The sequence below is a fragment of the Engystomops pustulosus genome, chromosome 4, assembly GCF_040894005.1.
Source record: "Engystomops pustulosus chromosome 4, aEngPut4.maternal, whole genome shotgun sequence".
Lineage (NCBI taxonomy): Eukaryota > Metazoa > Chordata > Amphibia > Anura > Leptodactylidae > Engystomops > Engystomops pustulosus.
In genome coordinates, this window is record NC_092414.1 from 118955568 (window position 1) to 118978634 (window position 23067).

The window sequence follows — 23067 nt, forward strand, 5'->3', positions numbered from 1 at the left end:
TTTTTTTTCTTACAGGTTGGCTTCAACAAGCGATCACCTGATCGCGTGTGCAAGCCCTCATTGATTTAACACATTACAATAGAGATGTTGCGCATGCTCAGGAGAAGAAGCCTGCTAAAGACATCGTGCAGCCCTGGGGCACTCGCAGCTTCTGGCACCGCTTCTGTTTGGGAGTCAATGCCAGAAGTTGGACATAATAGTATGGCACGGACCGGGAAGTTACTGCCGCTCGTACCTACTATTATGTCCAATGTCAGTAAGGGGTTAAAGACTATTTATTAGTCAAGGACTATTGTAGTGTGCAATTAACAACCTTGATATGTAAAGGGATGTAAAATACAGTGCAGTAAGTAAAACCCCTTAAAGGGAACCTGTCATCAGCAGCCCTTTTTCTGGCTCCCTCATGTCCCCATAGAGAACAGTGTTCACACTACCAAAGAGTTTGTATAGAAAACTTGCTTTTTCCAATAAAAGCCCGGGCTCGGGCTCAGTAGCAGAGCCTGTTTGATCGCTGAAGTAGCTTGGCTTTATGTGACAGCCAGGCTCCTGGACTAACAGCTGAGATTGCGATAATTGCAATCCCAAGTGTTTAAACCCATAGACCATGACCAAGGCGTCTCTGGAGCAGTGCCAGGTACTCACCCGGCAGGCAGACCGCTTCCATGGCAGTTCTTAGATTCGATGAAGGATCGCAGGGCTGCCAGCAGTAAATGCCTGCTAGATCATTTAACAATGCTCGTGTCAGTCTATGCAGAACTATGCAATATGCTGCAATACATTAGTATTGCAGTATATTACAATGCACAAGTGATCAAATGACCACTTGTTCATGCCCCACCCTGGGACAAGGTAAAACAGTTAAAAAAAAAAGTCCAAATTTAAAAAAATTAAAACAATGAATAAAGATCCCCTAATGCCCCATCGGATATAAAAATAAAATTTCGCAATAACAACAGTAATTACTACAGATTGGATATCACTACAACCATCCCGTACAATAAAATAAAATAGTACTGAAACCGTATAGTGAACACAGTAATAAAAATTTTAAAAGCATGCAAATTGTTATTTTCACATCCAGCCTCGTAAGAAAAACACTAAAAAGTGATCAAAATGTAACATTTACCGCAACATGATACCAAGAAAAAATACAGCTGTCCCGCAAAAAACAAGCCCTAAAACAAGTCTTTATACAAAAAAATAAAAAAACAAAACAAGTCAACCATAAAAAAGCTATATAAATGGGATATTGTTGTAATCGTGGTGACCCATAGAACAAAGGTAAATCATTATTTTTATGTTATGGTGTACAGCGAACAAAAAAAAAGCTAAAAACCCTAAACCAGAATTAATGAATTTATTTTCTTCACCAAGAAAGAGTTAATAAAATCTCCTGAATTAGCTATTTAAACCCCTAAGTGATGTACCTGAAAAGTGGCTCTCAAATCGGGAAAAATAAGCCCCCATATGACCTCATAACAAAAAATATAAACATTTTTTAGCCTGTAAAATATGACAAATCTGCTCTGAATTGCGCTCCTCCCCTTCTATGCCCTGTTTGTGTGCCCATACAGTTTACCACCCACAATTCTAAACCCCATACCATTCTAGAAAAATGAGAGGATGCATAAAAAAATATGCCAACACAAAGAAGACATTAGGAAAAATGTTAGTTATGAAGTTTTTTTGGTGCTATGACTCACTGCTGAAAAGCAAAAGAAAAAAAAAAATTTTGCCAAATATCCATTTTTTTTCATAATTAAACTCAAAAGATATCATCCAAATGTTTTCACTTATTTGAAGTACTAAATGTGACGAGAAAATAACCTCAAAATTACCAAGATATGTTAAAGCATTTGAAGTTTATAACCCCTTATAATGACACAGGGTATATTTTAATAATCGGGCTTGGTCCGAAAGCCCTAAAGTACCTCAGTCCATAAGGAGTTAAAGGTTATTTATTGAAAGTAATTAAAAATGGCAAGTTTAAATATCTAAATTATTATGGCAAAATTGTGATGGTTGGATGACCACATTTGTGATGATGGTATATCCAAACAGCAGATGTTTTGGTTTGTTGCTGGAACACAGTTGTTGCACAAATTGCTGAAAAGCTTAAAGGGGTTGTCCGAGTTTTGAAAAAAAACTATAGGTGGCCGGGAGCGGGCTGCTTAAAACAATAAAGATGTACTTACCTTCCGGTGCCTCAGCTGCATTCAGCTTCCGGGCCGGACCCAACAACCTTCCGGCCTGCATTCACAATGCTGTGAATAGGGATGGATAGGCGTACCCGGCCACGGCCGGCCGGAAGCTGAATGCAGTGCTGCTCCGGCGGCCATGTTTGTTTACATGGCACCCGGACCGGAGCAACAGCAGCGCTGGATACCGGAGGGCACCGGAAGGTAAGTACATCTTTATTCTTTTAAGCAGCCCGCTCCCGGCCACCTATAGTTTTTTTTCTGAACTCTCGGACAACCCCTTTAATGAAGGCTGTAATAAAAAACAATGCATAGTAGATTATAGGGCTGTGTAGCCGTAGACCACTCAGTGCTCAGAATGACCTTTGTCTAAAACTGAAACTGCCTACAATTGAGGACGTAACAAATTTTCTGTATCCTCACATTCTTGTATATATTTATCAGTGTATTCAGTACACTATATACAGTATATTGCATATTGTACAAAATACCACAATGTAACAATAGTGCTAATTGTGATTCAGTTGGGTGATCAATAGCTACTTTAGTATCACTACTGAGTACCTTAACAGAGCAAATCAAAAAGCAGAGGTTCATTTAGTCTATTATTTGACTAATAAATGAAAAATATTTTATCTTGCAGTGCTACACAGTTCCGCTGGATACAGAGAGGGGATGATACAGAAAAGCAGAGTTGGGCTGTTGATCATGTGTACATCGGTGAAGCTTGTCCTAAGCTTTGTAGTGGACATGGATACTGTACTACTGGAGCTGTTTGCATCTGTGATGAAGGGTATCAAGGTAATTATAGAGTAGCTTGAAAAAAAATCCACATTAGATCTAAAATAAGCCATAACAAACTGATCAGTGCTGATCCCAAAAAGTAAGAGGAATAGGAATAAGTATCATATTGTGATGACACGGTGTCGAAAATCTCCCTGAGTACTCCCTGGGAATTAAACGTCTTTGCACATGCATGACTGGAAATCATGCATAGATCCTTAGAAGTGAATGGAGCGCCAGTCACTCATTGACAGAGAGAACTTGGGAACATTCAATTCTCTTTGTAACGGGTTCCAGCTGGTGGACCACTAGTTCTGACACTTTTATCCTTTATACATAGATTAGGGATTGTTTCTTTAGTGGGCCATCAAATGGATTATCCTCAATCAAATACTAAACTAATAGCAAATGATTGCATATCCCAGCAATAAATGACAGAAGATGTACCATACATTTCAATAGAAACATAAAGTACTTGATGCATGTTGGACAAATAGTATAAAAGTATGTTTTTTTTCAGGGGATGACTGTTCATTGTTTAACCATGACCTTCCAAGCTATATTAAGGACAATTTTGAATCAGAAAAGGTAACAGAAATGAATTGGGAACATATTCAAGGAGGCACAATTGGAAATGGGTGCGGTCAACTTGCACCTTATGCTCATGGAGACTCCCTTTATTTTAACGGTTGCCAAATAAGACAAGCAATGACAAAACCACTTGATCTTACCCGTGCTAGGTATTAAAGCTTAAATGACACTAAAATATTGTACTAAATGTAAAAACATGAATTCTTATCTAATCAATTATGGTGTCTGCCTCTCTTAACAGCAAAATAATGTTTGTGCTTCAGATCGGAAGCATTGCCCAAACAGAGAGCTGTAATACTAATTTAAGTGATGCAAATACTGTCGACAAGGCAGTGCTGTTACAGTATAGTGTGAATAATGGGATAACGTGGCAAGTCATTGCACAGCACCAGCCTAAAGACTTCATTCAAGCACAAAGAGTGTCTTACAATATTCCCCTGTAAGTAAATGGTTTATCTTCTAATAATTTCATGTATTTTTTTCACGAATGTTGACATTATTCTTCTTTCACTGAAGAACAGAAAGTTGAAGAAGTGCTTTAGCTTGCTATAATGCTTCTCTAATAAGAACTGCTCATCCGTATCTGAGGTTGTTCCTACATAGACATTGAAGCAACTTCAGTTCCCCAGTTCAGGAACTTTACCCCACCTATCACATATCAATAGCTTATGTTAAGGATAGATAATCAATGTGTTTTCACTAAAATCCCATTTTAAATTATACACTAATTATAATTATAATAATAAATTTAAAAGTAGTATTCATTCGTGATTTATGATGATTTGCACTACATGCTGCATTTCTCTTTCACAGAGAAGCCCGTATGAAAGGTGTCCTGTTACGATGGTGGCAGCCACGTCACAGTGGTTCAAGTCATGATCAGTGGGCTTTGGATCATGTAGAAGTTGTACTGTGAGTATCTGCTATGCTCATATATCCGTTAAATAGACACATTCCAACTCCATCGCTAGAGTTTACACCCATTCATCTAACTCTGTGTTTTTTAGGATATGTAAGTATCCACCTTTAAGACACTTTGTAATTACTATTTATTCTAGTGACCAAAACTATCCATGTTCTAAAGGGAATCTTACGCCACAATTTACCTACTTGAAATATCTGCTATGTTGTGTAGGGATATGCACACATATGCCATCTATATCTTTATTTTTATTGTCCAGCAGCTCTTCCATGCCAAACCTTCACTTTATAAAAATGCAAATTAGAAAGATTCCCTTTAAAAATTTATGACAAAAGGTAATTCAAATATCTGCATTGTTTAACACCAGAGACTTTAACAGAGCCTGAGAACGAGTAAATCTTGACTCTTATCATCAAGAGGCCTTCTCAGTTGAAATAAAAGGACGGAATTCAAATCAATTTCCATTATACATCTTTTAAATACAATTTATGAACTATACAAAATAAAAATTCACTATGTTTTACTAATTCTATGCATAATCCTGACTCGCAACAATTTAAAATTAAAAACGAATTTTGTAGGGGTGCTCTACTACTATTTTCATTTATGCAGCATTGGAATATATTTTTACTTGTGGATAGTGTCTTATTTAAAGGGGTTGACTGGGAATTACTATTGATGGTTTATACTTAGGATAGACCATTAACAGTGGGGGTTGCCAATCCTGACTCGCAACAATTTAAAATTAAAAACATTTTTTGTAGGGGTGCTCTACTACTATTTTCATTCATGCAGATTTGGAATATATTTTTACTTGTGGATAGAGGGGTTGACCAGGAACTGCTATTGATGGTTTATACTTAGGATAGACCATTAACAGTGGAGGATGCCAACTGCCATGCATGCCAATCACCTGTTCGGCATTGCATAAATCAAATGCACACAACCGAAAGCAGTAGCTACACTGGATCATGAAAAGTAATGTATTAATGCAGTACATGAGTTTTTAAAGCATAACCAGCATTTTAAATATTTTTATATAGTGCAGGGAGAGATGGGGTGAACATTTTCTAATATACTTCATTAACAAATCTCTCCCATAGAGATGGCTGACATTGGGGGGGCGGCAAACCCAGGGCCCCCTGTCCTAAAGGGGCCCCCTGGATGTGGACTTCTGTGTGCAGAGGATGTATTGCTCCTTTAATACCTCTTGTTTGAATGCCTGGGTGAAGATGTTTATCATATATCTAGCATATATCTGTTTAGTTATCTCTCTCCCATAATTTGTCTATTTCATATCTATATATCTGCTATCTAACAATTTATCAATCTAGCTTTTGTATATATATATCTTCCTATCTACCTATCTATCTCCTATGTATTATCTATCCTTCTATATCTCCCTTACTGTATTTATCTATCTCTCATACCTATCCATCTTCTATAATCTATCTAGCTTCCTATATATACCATAGATACTCGATTATAAGCCAACCAGTGTATAACCCGGGACCCGTAATTTTAGCACAAAAAAATGAAAGCCAAGGGTGGAAAATGCATTGGTCTCACCCCTGTCCCCTCAGTATATAGCCAGCCAGCCCCCTGTAGTATATAGCTTGCCAACCCCTGTAGTATATAGCCAGCCAGCCCCTATAGTATATAGCCAGCCAGCCCCTATAGTATATAACCTGCCAGCCCCTCTAGTATATAGCCTGCCAGTCCCTGTAGTATATAGCCAGCCAGCCCCTGTAGTATATAGCTAGCCAGCCCTGTGTAGTATATATCCTGCCAGCCCCTCTAGTATATAGCCTGCCAACCCCTCTAGTATATAGCCTGCCAGCCCCTCTAGCATATAGCCTGCCAGCCTATCTAGTATATATCCTGCCAGCCTCTCTAGTATATAGCCTGCCAGTCCCTGTAGTATATAGGCAGCCAGCCCCTGTAGTATATAGCCAGCCAGCCCCTGTAGTATATAGCCGGCCAGTCCTTGTACTATATATGGAAGTAGAAGTTTTTCCAGCACTCGACCAAATCCATAAGAATTTCAGTTAAAAACAACTTTTATTCCATCATTTAAAAAAACATGAAAAGTGCAATGACAAAAAAGAAGATGAAAACTGACGCGTTTCAGATGTCATGTAGTGTAGCAGACTAGTGTTAAATAAAGTTAAAAAAAGTACCCCTAGGGCCGCCTCGGAAATGAGTCACAGACAGCGTAACAGGTGAGTAAACACGAATAAATAGTGCAACATCCCCCACCGGGGCCTAGCCTTAAAGGGGAGGCCTGGAGACAGCCGGGGCCCGCTGTACCGGAGTGGCTGGCGGTTGCGGCCTAAGCACGCTATTGTCACGGTGCTTGGTACGGGGGAACCGGAGGGCTGTCCTACAGCCTGGCAGGTCTCCAGCAGGGTGGTGTTGGCAAGAAAAGATGAGGGAGCGGCTGCTATAGCGGATCTCCCTGGGGCAACCCCTTAATGTCCCGAGTGTGAGTCTCTGGGTGATGGACAGGGTGCCGGTGATGAAGGCAGCCGTATTAGCAGGGACCAGACGGAGACAGAAGTTGAAGAAAACAACTTACAGTTCTTTATTTGAACCGCAGGAACCGCAGCAAACGTGCCTTTAACAGGTAGGTAGGGTGCTGAGATGTGAGTTGGAGGGAGCCTCAGGAGATAGTTCACCAGCCTGGATATAGAGGGCAGGCTGGGAGGCAGCTGTGTCCTGGTAGGAAGCTTCAGCTTGTCCTGTAGGGCTTCAGGTATCACCTTTAAAGGTAAGATGATACCCCTTTTCCTCACTACACTAACTCTAATCTATTACTCCACTCTTCAGAGGCAGGGGCTAGGCTCTTCCTGCTCTGGTATGGGCCAGACTGAGATACGCACACACTCACTCACTAAGTCTACAAGATCTCTCTCAACTAGAATCCTTGCTGAAAGACCCTCCAGAACATTCTGGGCCAGAGGTTTTATTACTTCCCCTTGGTCAGGTGGTGGCTGCTCCTCCAATCACATCTCAGCTACAGAGCACAGGATGTAACACAGACATTGGTTGACATAATTACATCATACATTAACATCTGCCTTGCCAGGCAGGATTAACCACTGCAATTTCCCCTTGATCCTATCAGAACCATGTTGTGTAATGGGATTACATGCAGGTGGGACGTATTCGCAAACCCTACCTCGCCATTGCATTGGCGAGGGTGTTGCAATAGCAATACACAAAAAAATTGATCATATACAAAAAATTAGATTAGGAATTAATAGATATACATCAGAACTCTACGATGATTTAAACCTGAAGGAATGCGGGTATCTAATTTGAGGATCCAATACGCCTCTCTGGATCGCAACTTCTTTGTCCAGTCTCCGTCACTTTTAGGTTTGTCCACTCATTCTATAGGTATAACTTTCAAAGCACTAGTGTTCCCAGAGTGGATTTCTTTAAAATGTTTCGATGCGCCAGACATTGTTGAAGAAATATTCAATGGAGAACTGTATATGTCCGTAAGATGTTCTGATGTGCAGGTCTTTAATTTTCTGATGGTACAATCTAAATCTAAATTTACTTATTATGTTTCCACCACTGTGATTCCTTTTTTAGATATTCTGCTAATATGCAACCCACACAAAGCTGTAATTGAAACTAATCTCTATAGGAAACCTACCACAGGCAATACTTTGCTTCATCTCACCACCCCCCACATGTGGCACAAAACTTGCCAAAAGGTGAATTTAGGCCCCTTCTACAGAGGGGGTCTGTAAAAGGGACCTAAATCAGGGTGCAATCAGGGTTTGGTCTGTGAAAAACTAACATTTTTGATCAGAGTTCAATCAGTTTTCAGTCAGAGTTTGTTGTGTCTGTTTTTCATGAGCGTTTTCAATGCATTTTCAATGCAATTTCATTGCGTTTTTCATGTGCAGATAACACACGTGAAAATGACTCAGGACTGAGTTCTATCTTTTCTATGGCAATTGATGTGGGATGCGTGGATTGCACTTAAATGTGTCTCAGAGTACAATATATTTTTGATGCATCTCCATAGACTTGTATGGTGCGTTTTTCACACGCGTGACTTGCAAAAGCATGCTGAGCATGCTGAGATTTAAACGCGCGTTAAAATAAACGTGCGTGTGTGTGAAAAAAAATGCAAGTCTGAAAAAGCCCATTGATTACAATGGGTCAGAGTGCAATGCAAGTTCTGCGCATCAAATGCAGGCGCAGAACACGCGCGTGAAAAACACAAGCGTAGAAGGGGCCTTACAAGAGCAAAAAGAATTTGTTTCATGGAGACTATGGGGCAGATTTATCAAGTGTCTGAAAGTCAGAATATTTCTAGTTGCCCCTGGCAACCAATCACAGATCCCCTTTAAAATATTGATGAGCACTGGTAAAATGAAAGCTGAGCTGTGATTGGTTGCCATGGGCAACTGGAAATATTCTGACTTTCAGACAGCTTGATAAATCTGCCCCTATGTTTTTACATACTTCTAAATCCAATTCAAATCGCTTGATGGAAAGAGGATACAATAAACACAATGGGGCAGATTTACTTATCTGGTCCATTCGCGATCCCGCGGCGCGTTCTCTGTGCTGGATTCGGGTCCGGCCGGGATTTATTAAAGTAGTTCCTCCGGCGTCCACCAGGACTGCTGCGCTGAAGAGCATCGGAACGCACTGGAATACACCGAGCCAGGCTGAGTGAAGGTAAGTGCAATTTTCGCAACACATTTTTTTTTTAAATGCGGCGGTTTTTCCAAATCCGTCGGGTTTTCGTTCTGCCACGCTCCCCGATTTCCATCGCGTGCATGCCAGCGCCGATGTGCCACAATCCGATCACGTGCGCCAAAATCCTGGGGCAATTTAGGGGAAATCGTCGCAAATATTCGGAAATATTCGGGTAACACGTCGGGAAAATGCGAATCGGGCCCTTAGTAAATGACCCCCAATGGGGCAGATTTACTTACCCGATCCATTCGCGATCCAGCGGTGCGTTCTCTGCAGTGGATTCGGGTCCGGCCGGGATTCACTAAGGTAGTTCCTCCGACGTCCACCAGGTGGCGCTGCTGCGCTGAAGTCAGCTGAAATGCACTCAAGTACACCGGCCTATTCCTGATGAAGGTAAGTGCAAGCTCCGCGACACTTTTTGTTTTTTAAATGCGGCAGTTTTTCCGAATCCGATGCGCCAAAATCCAATCGCGTGCGCCAAAATCCCGGGGCAATACAGGGAAAATCGGCGCAAATCGGAAATATTCGGGTAATACGTTGGGAAAACGCAAATCGGGCCCTTACTAAATGACCACCAATGTGGCTAGAACCAGGGATATCATCCATAAAAAATCAAGAAAGGAAATACTCTACAAGAAAACTAATAAACAGAATCAAAAATCACTAACTGCTAACCAGATTGTTTTCAGGTAACAGGGTTACTACTGTTATGCTCTGGTATTTGATTGCATGTTTCATTAGTGTGGGGCCTATATCCTGCGGACTCTGTATTAGTGTCCGATTTCAATGGCAGGGTGTAACATAATATCATGGAACGTGAGGGGCCTGGGGACTCCTGGCAAGAGAGGTGCTGTCTTTTCCCATGTTAGGCGCTACCAGCCTCATATTTTGTGCCTTCAGGAGACCCATATTACCCCTGAGACAACACACTATCTAAATAAGCCTTGGTACAATGGGTTAAGAGTTCATGCCATACTTCTTATTCCCGAGGCGTTTCCCTGTTGATCCACTCTTTCTTGCGGTGGGACCCTCAAAGAGTGCAAATAGACCCCGAAGGTCGATATGTATTTGTTTATGCTCTACTATTCTTCAGGCCAATAGTACTGATGGGTATATACAACCCTCCTCCTGGCTCCCTTTAAATCCTGCAGGACGCAGTTACGTTTGCATCACAGTATGAAATTCTACTAATGGGGGATTTGAATCTAGTAATGCACCCTCATATAGATAGTTTTCTGCAGGCTGTAGCTCTTTCCATTCTTCAGGTTCCTCACAACTTGCCTTGCTCACGTCAGAACTCGGGTGGATCGATCTGTGGAGGTCCTTCCACCCGTCATTACAAGAGTTCACATGCCACACAGTTAGATTTCATGCTTTGTCTAGAATAGATGTTTGGCACCCCTGGTATTCATGCAGATAAAGCTGACATTTCCCATCTGCCCCTCTGCCTTTCTGACCATAGCCCTATTAACCTCAGCTAATGATGGGGGGGGGGGGGGGGGTGGAGGGGAGGATGCTGAGTAACAGGATTCATCCCTTCTAGCTCACTCTTATTAAGGCTATAGATAGAATTCCAGACCAACTATCACAGTTTTTTGAGATACACAATGCTGATCTAGATGACTTACTAACATGGAATACCCTGAAGTCTTATCCTGTGCTCGTCTATTTCTTTTGTTAAAAAATCCTTGGCACTGCATGAGGAGGAATTTGCCAGGGCCTGTAGAGAGGTGAAGTTGGCCTTTATTGGGCAGGGATTGTCTCACGGTGGTAAAGGAAAAAGCCACTAGAAGGCTCTTTTTCAATAGACAGTCATATTTTGAAGCAGGCAATCAATCAGGTAAGCTGCTAGCTTGGGTGGGGGAAGAAGGCATCTTTCTCTCCCCCGGTATTACATATTAAATCCACAGCAGGCCCAACAGTATCTTCTTCCGATGACATTCTTTCGGAATTTGCTGCTTTCTATAGTGAGCTTTACACATCCAAATTCTCCCACACAACTACTGAAGTAGCTGAATATTTAGATGAACTTTCATTTCCAGGCCTTTCTTCCAAGAGCATTTAGCTGCTGGAGGCCTATATATCCGAAGAGGAAGTCACTGAAACGCTTCAATCTATGGCCAAGGGTAAGGCATCGGGCCCTGATGATCGCCCTGATGATTGGAGGTCTACTTACAATATGCAACATCTCTTACTCCACACCTATCAGCCATGTGCCGAGCAGCATTTGATAGGGGTTGCCTCCAATCCGCCATCAACGATGCCACTATTGTTCTTGAAGCCAGGAAAGGACCCAGAGGAGTGTGGCTAATATAGGCCCATCTCACTCCTTAATAATGACTATAAAATATTAACTAAAATCCTGGCCAATCGCTTGAGTAGAGTAATAATGTAAATTATACATCCGGATCAAGCGGGCTTTATTCCTGGCAGGTGCATGTCTGATAACATTCAACTGCCCCAGGTTATCTCCCAGGTGGACTAGTGGGAACAAGAAGATTAGACGTGGCCAAGGCATTCGATTCAGTAGAATGGCATACTTGTTGGAACTGTACAGTTCCCCTACTGCCAAGGTGCTGGTGAATGGTTTACTTTCCCCCTCCTTTTGCCTCCATAGGGGTACCAGGTAGGAATGTCCCCTTTCACCGCTCCTGTTCGCAATTGTGATGGAGCCCCTAGCCATCCGGATTCGCCTTGATGCCGCTCTTCAGGGGGTATGAGTGGGGGAACGGCAAAACAGATGAGCCGATGACGTAGCGTTGTACATGGCTAACCCTGATGCTCAATTATAAATAGGTTTGGTGACTTCTTGGGCCTCCTCATTAATTGATAAATACCGAAAACAGTATACAGGACCAAAACATACCACTCTCAGTACATAAATTCCATATTAATAGATTTATTCAAAACTTTATTTACACAACATGGCAATCAAATAAGCTTAAAAACATCATTAAAAACCACAGAAACAACACAAAATGGATGGTGGTCTAATCATAGTATAGATATATCCCACAGTGGGGCATCAAGGTAAATACAAAAGGGGATTATAGAAAATGCACAAACAACGTCTTTGCCCTCGTGTGGCCCAAAATGCCTACTGACAAGTCATGAATCCCCAGACCACCACCACAGGGTTGTATATGGCTAACTCTGCTACTCAATTATAAATAGGTTCGGTGACTTCTCAGGTTTCCTTATTAATTGGGATAAGTCCTTTCTTATGCCACTACGTAGGGAGGGCTATGGTTGGGGCCCTGAGTTCTGCGGCCTTAAATAGTGGAAGGATTTCAATACCTGGGTGTACATAGTGTACGGAACATCTCCCGGTCCTTTTTCCGTAATATTGCCCCTTTGGTGACTTATCTCAAAGATAAGGTAAATACTCGGGGGCTCCTGCCTGTGTCTGTGGCTGGACGCATAAATTTATTTAAAATGATTGCATTGCCTAAACTGTTGTACACCCTAGAGCAGTGATGACAAACCTTTTAACCCCTTCCCGACATTTGACGTACTATTACTGTATGGCGGGAGGTGCGTTCCCGCAAAATGCAGTAATAGTACGTCAAGCTTCTGGCGCCAGCTCCTGAACAGAGTCGGCGCCAGAAGCTGCGGGTGTCGGCTATATATTATAGCCGACACCTGCCTCTAACACCCGCGATCGGAGATTTCTCCGATTGCGGGTGTTAACCCCTAACAGATGTATTACACTGTATTATGTGACACACTGAGCATGCGCAGCATGCTCAGTGTGTCACAGCCGGGTCCTGCCAGAAGGCAGGACCCGGCTCCCGACAGGAGGATCGCGCAGCCCCGGGCACCGGCAGTTCCGGGGCTGTGATCGGAGCAGCGGACCCTCCCAGTAAGCGCCGCGGCGTGTCAGGGGCATTTAGCTGGAATCGGACCCCCCCGCGGCGCTTACTGGGGGGGTCCGCTGCTCCGATCACAGCCCCGGAACTGCCGGTGCCCGGGGCTGCGCGATCCTCCTGCCGGGAGCCGGGTCCTGCCTTCAGGCAGGACCCGGCTGTGACACACTGAGCATGCGCAGCATGCTCAGTGTGTCACATAATACAGTGTAATACATCTGTATTACACTGTATTAGGTGAAGAATAGCTTGAACAAGTGATCAATGGATCACTTGTTCAAGCTAACCTGTAAAAGTAAAGAAAAAAGGTAAAAAAACTCTAATAACACACTTTTGAATAAAAATAATTAATTAAATAAAGTTAAAGTCCCCCTAAACACAAACATTCCCTATACACATCTAATAAAGTGAAAAAAACTGAAAATTTCCAAAATACCCCACATATTTGGTATTGCCGCGTCCGTAACAATCTGTACAATAAGTCAGAAACATTATTGGACCCGTACGGTGAACGCCGTAATAACAAAACGCGAAAAACTTGCCAAAAATGTAAATTTTCATAAAATCCCTTCACAAAAATGTTCCAAAAAGTGATAAAAAAAAAGTTATGTGCACCAAAATGGTACCACTGAAAAGGACAACTCAACATGTAAAAAATAAGCCCTAAACTAGCACTGTCAACAAAAAAATATTAAAGTTATATCCTGGAAAGATGGCGATGCAAAAACAAATGAGATTTTTTTATATTCGTTTTTTTCCTGTAAAATATATAAAAACCTATATAAATGAGGTATCACCGTAATCATAATGATCTAGAGAATAAAAATATTATAGTATTTTTAGTATACGGTGTACGACTCCCAAAATATACCAAAAAATAACCCAAAATTGGCAATTTTCTTTTCCTCCATACATTAAAGAGTTAATAAAATCTCATCAAAAAGCTACAGACCCACTAAAATGAAGTATTTGTAAAGTGCATCTCATGTTGCAAAAAATAAGCCTTTATATGTCCACATTGCCAAAAAAATAAAGATTGTATAGCCATTATAAAGTGACAATGCATAATCTGCTCTGAATGGCGCAGCTCCCCTTCGATGCCCTGGCGTGTGCCCATACAGCAGGTTACCACCAAATATGTGGTATTACTATACATGGGAGAGATTGGGTATCAAATTTTGTGGAGCGTTTTGGTATTTTATCCACTGAGAATTTGTACATTTTATGAAAAACACATTAATTTAGTAAAAAAAAAAAATTTCAAAATTGCATCCGATTTTGTTTTAACCCCTGTAAACCAATTAAAGGGTTAACAAACTTCATAAAAGTTGTTTTACGTACGTTGAGGGGTGTAGTTTCTATAATGGGGTAATTTATGGGGTTTTACTTTTATTTAGGCTTCTCAAAGTGACTTGAAACCTGAGCAGGTCCCTCAATAGCAGGATTTAGCTTTTTTTATGAAAATGTGAAAAATCGCACCTAATGTTCAAAGCCCCATAACAGCTTACAAAAATGATAGTATGTATAAAAAACCACGGAGGTATAAAGTAGACATTTGGTGAATGTTGGTTATTATGTTTTCTGGTGTTATGACTCATGTGTGGAAAAAGTAGAACATTTTGAATTTCGAAAATTGAGAATTTTTCCAAATTTTCACCAAATATCTGATTTTCTCATAAATAAATGCAAAACATACCACCAAAATTTTGTAACTAACATGAAGTACAATGTGTCTCGAGAAAACAATTTCAAAATCACTTGGATATGTTAAAGCGTTTCGAAGTTATAACTACTTATAGTGACACAGGGCAGATTTGAAAAAATGGGCCGTGTCAGGAAGGTGAAAAGTGGCTTCAGCATTAAGGGGTTAAAGACAGAGTGCCCAAAGTGCAACCAAAATCCACTTATTTACCGTGAAGTGCCAACATGGCATTTTAAGCAGTAACTTGTTGCTACCTGTTCTTCCAAATCTTTCAATTGTATCGGCCGCCTGCGGCCACCAATACAGTTGAAAGAAGGAGGGCAAATTCAGATTATCAATGTAGCTTCTCTCCAGGGTCTCTCTGTACAGGAAGAATGCACTTCTTTCAATACCTTCTTACTTTTCAAGCAGTTCCAAACAGTGAATGAAGTGTTGCTGTAAAATACCACTGAGGGCAACATCTCTTAAGTTGCCTGGGACTGCAGGAAGATTTGATGGATTTGGTCCTGTTTGGTGAACTCTGTACTGGGGCGATGGCCTGAGTGCCCACAGAAAGGGCTCTGAGTGCCACCTCTGGCACCCGTGCCATAAGTTCGCCTTCACTGCCCTAGAGCATGCAGATATTCAAGTGCCCAGACGGTTTTTCGCTCACCTGGACTCTTTGTTCACCTCTTTCATCTGGGGGAGTGGGCGTGCTAAACTCAGTCTGTCCACTTTGCGTCACCCTAAGGCACAGACGGGGGCCGCTCTGCCAGATCCCTTCTTGTATTACCTGGCAGGTCAGCTTTACATTCTCTGTAGTTGGGTGTCACCTGGACAGATGCCAGATGCTGAATGCCACCTTGCCCGGTTCCTCCGCCTACGTTGGAGCCTGTTGATTATAAGCCTAACCACCTTCTTCCTTTGCATAGGCTGGCCAGACAGGTTTGGTCTCATGCCAAGAAACTATCAGCTCCACTGGACACCCCTCTGGACCCACCCTGGGTTGCTTAATTTTTCAAATTTGCAAGATGGTGCATACTGGACTGCCAAGGACCTAGTGAACATTTCTCAACTTCTTGGGGAGGATGGAAAGGCTCTATCTGTGGAGGAAATTAGATCCACTTTTGATGTTCCACATAGGAAAGTCTATACTTGCCTGCACGCTTTTCTGGCTCAGTTCCCTCCGACAGAGACTGCTTTCACCTCATTCCCACTTATTGGAATTCTACGCTCACAGGGTAGAGGTCTGGTATCTGTTATCTATACCCACCTCCTCTCTGAGCTGTTGCAGGGTCCCCCTCTGCCAGTCAGAGCCCGATGGGAGGCTCTCATTCCCTCACTATCAGATGAAGACTGGGGCGGCCCTGGAGTCTCACACCTCGGTATCACCGGCAGCCAATAATAAAGTAATTCAGTTGTTCATCATCCATCAATGCTATATAACTCCAGTAACTATCCATATGAATAGATTGCCGAACTCTAGATGTCACAGATGTCATGTGGACCAGGCAGATTTCATCCACCTAATATGGACTTTCGATTACATAGCCATATTCTGGAGAGAAGTAGTTTCTCTGCTGACTGATATCCTGAATAAACTGGTCGCTACCTCGCCTGCCCTATGCCTGTTGGGAATTACCCGTGAGGATGACTGGTCCCATTATGAAAATATTTTTCTGAAGGAAACTCTGTTTTTGGCCCGTAAGGCCATTGCTATAAGCTGGATGGCTGATCGCTCTCCTACTGTCTCTCAGTGGAAGAAATTAGTTCATCTGTCTTTACCTCACGAGAATATAGTTTACAAACACCACGGCTGTTAGAATGAGTTCAAAAGAGTGTACCGTTTCATTTCTGTTCCAATAAAGCGATTTAAAAAAAAAAAACACTGTTAACTGCCACATTTTGTGTTGCTTTAGCCTTAAAGTGTACCTCCATTTTTAATTAAAAATATTATATGCAGCATTATTGACAATAAGCTTTTACAATGTAGGTTGTTACCAATGCCCTTGTTTCAGAAATCCAGCTGCACAATGTGATAGTAAAGATTCAGTAGCTGATTCTTGTTCTGTATCTACTCCTGCAGGAATCTTTACTTGCTTCCATGGTAATCAGACCAAGCTTTACAGTAAGCATACTGCTAGGTTTACACACAGATTGCCAGAAGATGTAACATATTTATTACAGTGACTGTCAATGACAGTGATTAGAGTGACTTATACAGTGACTGTCTGGAAACTTTATCAGCCGTTATTCTGTCATCTGTCAGTGATAGATGGGACAGAAAGATGATTTAAGCAATTTTATTTAAAGTTTAGTTGCACATTAAAGGGAACCTACCACCACGAATCTACCTATAAAGGTAGATCGGGTGGTAGGTGGATCTATAGATTGTGAGGATAGCCCTTTTTAGGGCTTATCCTCACATCCCCGCAATTTTTTTATAACTTTTATTCCCCTAATATGTAAATCTTATAAAGAGGCTACTGGGGCGTGGAGTAGCCAGAGGTGAGGCTACACGGCGCGGCTACTCCACACCCCAGTAGCCTCTTCAATCTTCCTACCCAAAATCTTCGCCGCACAGCTCCTTGTAGCTGCGCACCCTCGTCCGAGGAACCTGCTGTCTGCGCATGCGCAAAACAACAGGCCCAGCACAGACACTTCTTAAATACCTGTTCAAGCTTTTCCCTGAAAAAGGTGCAAAGTCGGACGAAAGTGACCAGTGAGACCCTTAGAAAATGAGCCCCAATGTCCTCAAAGACAAAAGCACTCAAAAACAATGGGACTTTTTCACAAATATTCTAAAAAAAGGCCTGTGAGAAACACAAACCATATGGGGAAAAGCATAATAGAAACAAGAAAAAGCCAATGTTGTTAATTAGTACTTTAAGGAGAGTGATAAACCAGAAGGATAAGGCGATTAAAGGCAGCAAAAATAGAGACTGAAAGAAGAAAGAGAGTAAAAATAATCCCAAATAATTTTTCAAGCATATAAATGATAAGAAACTAAAAATGGAGAGTGTGGGCCCTCTAAAGAATAACCTGGGGGTCAAGGTAGAAGGAGATGAGGAAATGTGACTGAATGTCACCTTTTTGACCTTTTTGTCTTTACCAAGGAATATCCCCCGGTGGGAGACATGATGAGGAATAATGTAAATTCTCTTTGGAATGTTAACAGCTTAACCCAGGACAGTGCTGCCTCACAACCACAAATCACCCGGCCTAGATGGCATACACCCCCGGGTTCTGCATGATCTATGTACTGTGATAGACAGATTGTTATTTTTAATATTTGAAGATTCTCTGAGGACTGGTTCTGTTCCTGTTAGGGTTGGGTAACACAGAAGACAGGGGATAGTGTGCCCTGAGCTTGCCCTGACCTCTGTCCCTTCCTATAGCCCCCCACAAAAGAGTAGTAAACTAGCCGGAGTCACAACGAGAGAAATCAGTCAAGAGAAAAATCAGTAAGCAAAAGGGTCAACGTCAAAAACTAACCGAGATCACAACAATTCAGAACACTGAGCAAGTCAAACCTAAAGCAAGGAGCAAGTGATGAAGGGATTTGAAACACTGGCACAGGTGACTAGTGAAGCTACAATTTATGCAGCCGGAACACCACCTCCAGAACCTGATTGGAGCTGGACAACTTCTGGGAATTAACTCCTCATGGTGCAGAATAACCAAGCATAATTGCAGACACCATGTAGAGGTACCACAACTCCCATCAGTCCACAACATAACCCCTAAACAGCGCGAGGTCTTAGCAGCCGCTGCCCGGAGCGCACACCAGAGGCCGCTGTTAGCGGACGAGAGGCGGAGTCTGCAGGAGACGCACAGGAGGTCAGAGAACGCTGCTAGCACCACCAGAAGCACTGGAGGAAGGACCAGAAGTCCCATCGTTCTCCCCTGCGAACCTGACAGTACCTCCCCCTGACGGGGGGCCTTTGGACCCCTAGACCGGAAAGATGGCTTCTGAGGATAGGCCTGATGAAATAACCTGAGTAACCGCGGAGCATGAACATCTCTAGCCAGAACCCAAGACCTATCCTCAGGACCAAAACCTTTCCAATGGACCAGGTACTGCAGGGAGTTACCTACCCATCTGGAATTCACTACCTTTTCCACCTCAAACTCCAGATTCCCCTCCACAATAGATGGAGAAGGAGGATCAGGAAGAGGCAAAACTGGCTCAACATACCGCTTAAGAAGACTCTTAAGCCCTGCTAGAAGAGTAACCTTGAAGGAAACCGGGTTAGCAATTTGAGAAATAACAAAAGGACCTACAAACCTGGGTGCAAACTTTAAAGAGGGGTCCTTCAATTGAAGGTTTTTTGTGGATAACCACACTTTATCCCATACCACAAACCTATCGGAGTTAGTGCGCCTTCTTTCAGTCCATTGGACCTTAAAATTTTGTGCCCTCCGAATATTCTGCTGAACTTATGAGTAGAGTGTGCGCAACTTGGACGTATTAGCTTCAGCCCAAGGAATATTGGGGACAGGCACAGATGAAAAGGAGAAACGAGGATGAAAACCATAGTTGCAGAAAAAAGGAGAAACCTGAGTGGAAGAATTACAGTGGTTATTAATAGCAAATTCTGCCAACGGAAGGAATTTCACCCACTGGTCCTGACTGTCTGAGGCAAAGAGTCGCAGATATTGAATCATCTCCTGATTCATTCTCTTGGACTGACCATTAGTCTCAGGGTGAAACGCCGACATGAACAACAAATTCACTTCCAGTCTAGAACAAAATGCTCGCCAAAACTTGGAGACAAATAGTACGCCCCTATCTGACACAATATCATCTGCTATACCATGGAGGCGTACAATATTCTGTATAATCAGTTCAGCCAACTCTTCAGCTGAAGGCAACTTTTTTTAACGAAACAAAGAGAAAGGATCCACTACCACCCAAATCACTGTGTACCCTTGAGATGCTGGCAGATCAGTGACAAAATCCATTTGTCCATGGCCTGGTAGGAACTGGAAGTAGAAGAAGAGACCCCTCAGGACATCTCCTGGGAGTCTTTCCTCGCACACAGACCTGACAAGCTTGTATGAATGCACGCACATCATTAGTCATGTGATGCCACCAGTAACTTCTCTTTAAGAGATCCAAGGTACTCCGCATTCCCGGATGACCGGCCAATACGAGCAATGCATCTCCTCCAACACTCTCAAACGACAGGAAAGAGGAACAAATAATTTGCCTTCCCGAAAGGTCTTTAGGTGCAGATCTTTGTCCTGCTAAAATTTGAGAGGAGAGGTGGGAGGAGACAGCTGCCAGCACAACACCAGGAGTCAAAATATTACTGGTGCCTCTGGAAGCTCAGGAGTTCCTAAGCTACGGGACAAGGCATCAGCCTACCAGGTTGGTAGGTCACCACAAAATTAAAGTGCGAGAAAAACAAGGCCAACCTAGCCTGACGTGAGTTCAAGCGCTTAGCAGTATCCAAATATACTAAGTTCTTATGATCCGTGAGCACAGTTATCGGATAAAGAGCTCCCTCCAAAAAGTGTTGCCAGACTTCAAATGCCCACTTTATGGTAAGGAGCTCTCGATTACCAATATCATAATTCTTCTCACAAGAAGAGAACTTTCTAGAGAAATATGCACAGGGTCTTAGTCTGGTGAGAGACAACACTGCACCTACTCCATCCTCGGAGGCATCTACCTCCACAACAAACAGTTGAGAGAGGTCAGGTTGAACAAAACTGGAGCTGACGAGAAAGCCGCTTTTAGCGTTTCAAATGTGGAGCAAGAGGTAGGGGATCAATTACTTGGATCAACACCCTTACAGGTTAGATCCTTGAGGGGTTTAGCGATCACGGAAAAGTTCTTAATAAAGTTCCGATAATAATTAGCGAAAACCAAAAAAAAGTTTTAAGGCCTGAAGATTGGTAGGCCTAACCCAGTCCGTGAGCGCCTGAACCTTACTCGGATCCCTCTGTACATCAGAGGGAGTAACAACATAAAAAACACAGCTTAGCGAAGAGGTGGTTTTTGTGTAACCTGCTAAGTACCTGGCAGAGATGCTGCTGGTGTGAAACCAAATCCGGAGAGAAAATCAAAATATTGTCAATATACACCACCATAAACACACCAATGTAATCATGAAAGATGGAGTTCATAAACCCTTGAAAAACTGCTGGAGCACTACTAAACCAAAAGCCATAACTAGGTATTCAAAGTGTCCCAAAGGTATATTAAATGCGGTCTTCCACTCATCCCCCTCCCAAATGCGAATCAGTTAATAAGCCCCTCGAAGATCTAATTTAGAGAAAACTTGGGCCCCAGAAACCTGATTTAAGAGATCCGGGATCAAGGGGAGAGGACCTGAGTGTTTTACCGTTATATTATTTAACTCCTTCTTTTCAACCAAAAAGAACCCGGCCACATTGGACGACTCAGAGAGACGGATATGTCCGATAGCCAAACTCTCGTCAATATAACCCTTCAGAGACTCCTTATCTGGTAGTGACAGGTTGTATATACAACCCTTTGGCAATCTAACATCAGGATGAAGGTCAATTTTACAATCAAATTCCCTGTGAGGAGGAAGAACTTGGGACAAGGGTTTAGAAAACACATCTGAGTAATTAGAAAGAAAACCTGGAAGACTCTGACCTTCTGCCACTACTGTACATAATGAAACACTGGTCAGGTGATCCTTACAGTGAGGACCCCAATGAACCAGCTTCAGAGTTTCCGAAACAGGAAACAGATTGAAACTTAACCGTACAAGGTATATACATTCTAGACACAACTGGTAGTACCCAAGCTCCTAAGCAGCCCCCCCCCCCAATTACTACCTAGGAGCAGAAGTTTTCCTGCTGCTACCTCTTGGAACAGGTGTTGATCTGATGTAGAAACAAAGCTGACGTCTTACCGATGTTGCTTCCGATGTGCAAAAGAGATGCTATCCAGCTCCATGGATTCCAATTCTTGATGGCCTGGAGACAGACTGGCCACTGGCTGACAGTCAGGGGACATCCTAGGCGATCGTTTGGATCTTAGGCGATGATCAACTCGGATGACCAGAGTCATAGCTTCATCTAATGTCTCAGGCTCGGCATAAGCTAGGACTAAGTCCTGTACTCGGTCTGGCAGTCAGGTTCATCATAAATCTGGCCTAAAGCAGAAAACAGGGCATCAAGAGAAGAATGCGATGGAGAGTCAGGTGGGAGAGAGAAGGCCCAATTTTTCAGATCCCCGTGCAAAAGGGAAATGACCACGCCCACCCTTTGTGTCTCTGTGCCCGATGAGAGAGGGTGTAAAGAAAAATAAAGTTTACATACCACCCGAAATGAAAAAAAAAATTCAGGGAAGGGAACCTTAGGTTCTGGCGCAGGTGGCAGTGGAGCCTGCAGTGGTGTCTGCTCCGGCACTTGCATTACTTCCTGCATTTGAATACAGGCAGACAGACCCTGAACAAGCTGAGTTAAGGTCTGGACCTGAGCGATCACAGATGACAAAGGCTCCATGGGAGGAGAGAATGTAGCAGGTCGGATACAGGAGGCAGACCTACGTGCGGCCAGTGTTTCTGTTAGGGTTGGGTAACACAGAAGACAGGGGATAGTGTTCCCAGAGCTTGCCCCAACCTCTATCCCTTCCTATAGCCCACTCGTGCTAAACCGTGAGGCGACTACTTGATTACTCGGAATACACTAGATAAGTGCAGGAAGGGAACAACACAAACAGACTAACAAACATAAAATACAAAAGAGTAGTACGTCAAGAGCAAAATCAGTAAGCAAAAGGGTCTACGTCAAAAACTAGCCGAGATCACAACAATTCAAACCAAGCGGAGCACGCGCCAGAGACCGCTGGTAGCAGACGAGAGGTGGAGTCTGCATGGAGACACGCAGGAGGTCGGAGAACGCTGCTGTCGGAGGAAGGACCAGAAGTCCCAGAATCCTCCCTTGCGAGCCTGACAGTTCTCAAATGACTGGCTCAAAGAAAATGTGGTACCAATATACAAAAAAGCATCAAAAAGCAATCCTGGAAACTACAGATCTGTAAGTCTAATTTCTGTTGTGGGGAAAATATCTGAGGAGTTTGTTAGACATGCTTCCCTGGAGTATCTCACTGTAAATAACGTTATGACCTAGCATCAGCATGGGTTTATGAGGCATCGGTCCTGTCAGACTAATCTGATTGGCTTCTATGAGGAGGTAAATTCCAGGCTGGATCGGGGGGAGATATCTTATCTCCATTTTGAGACATCAGGTATATAACCTTCCACCATTCTATTATAGAATTACTCCAACAACATAATTATACTACCAAAGAAT

The 23067-nt window shown here is 42.7% G+C and overlaps 1 protein-coding gene across 4 annotated transcripts in view; it reads left to right on the top strand.

Annotated features, from left to right (window-relative positions):
• The window catches only part of RELN (reelin), a 510672-nt gene that overhangs the window by 477104 nt on the left and 10501 nt on the right, over positions 1 to 23067 (top strand). For all 4 annotated transcript variants that reach the window (XM_072147208.1, XM_072147209.1, XM_072147211.1 and 1 more), the window contains exons 60-63: positions 2842 to 2999; positions 3502 to 3721; positions 3814 to 4011; positions 4386 to 4484. In XM_072147208.1, the coding sequence (XP_072003309.1) occupies positions 2842 to 2999; positions 3502 to 3721; positions 3814 to 4011; positions 4386 to 4484 (675 nt within the window). The remainder of the gene's footprint in view (positions 1 to 2841; positions 3000 to 3501; positions 3722 to 3813; positions 4012 to 4385; positions 4485 to 23067) is intronic.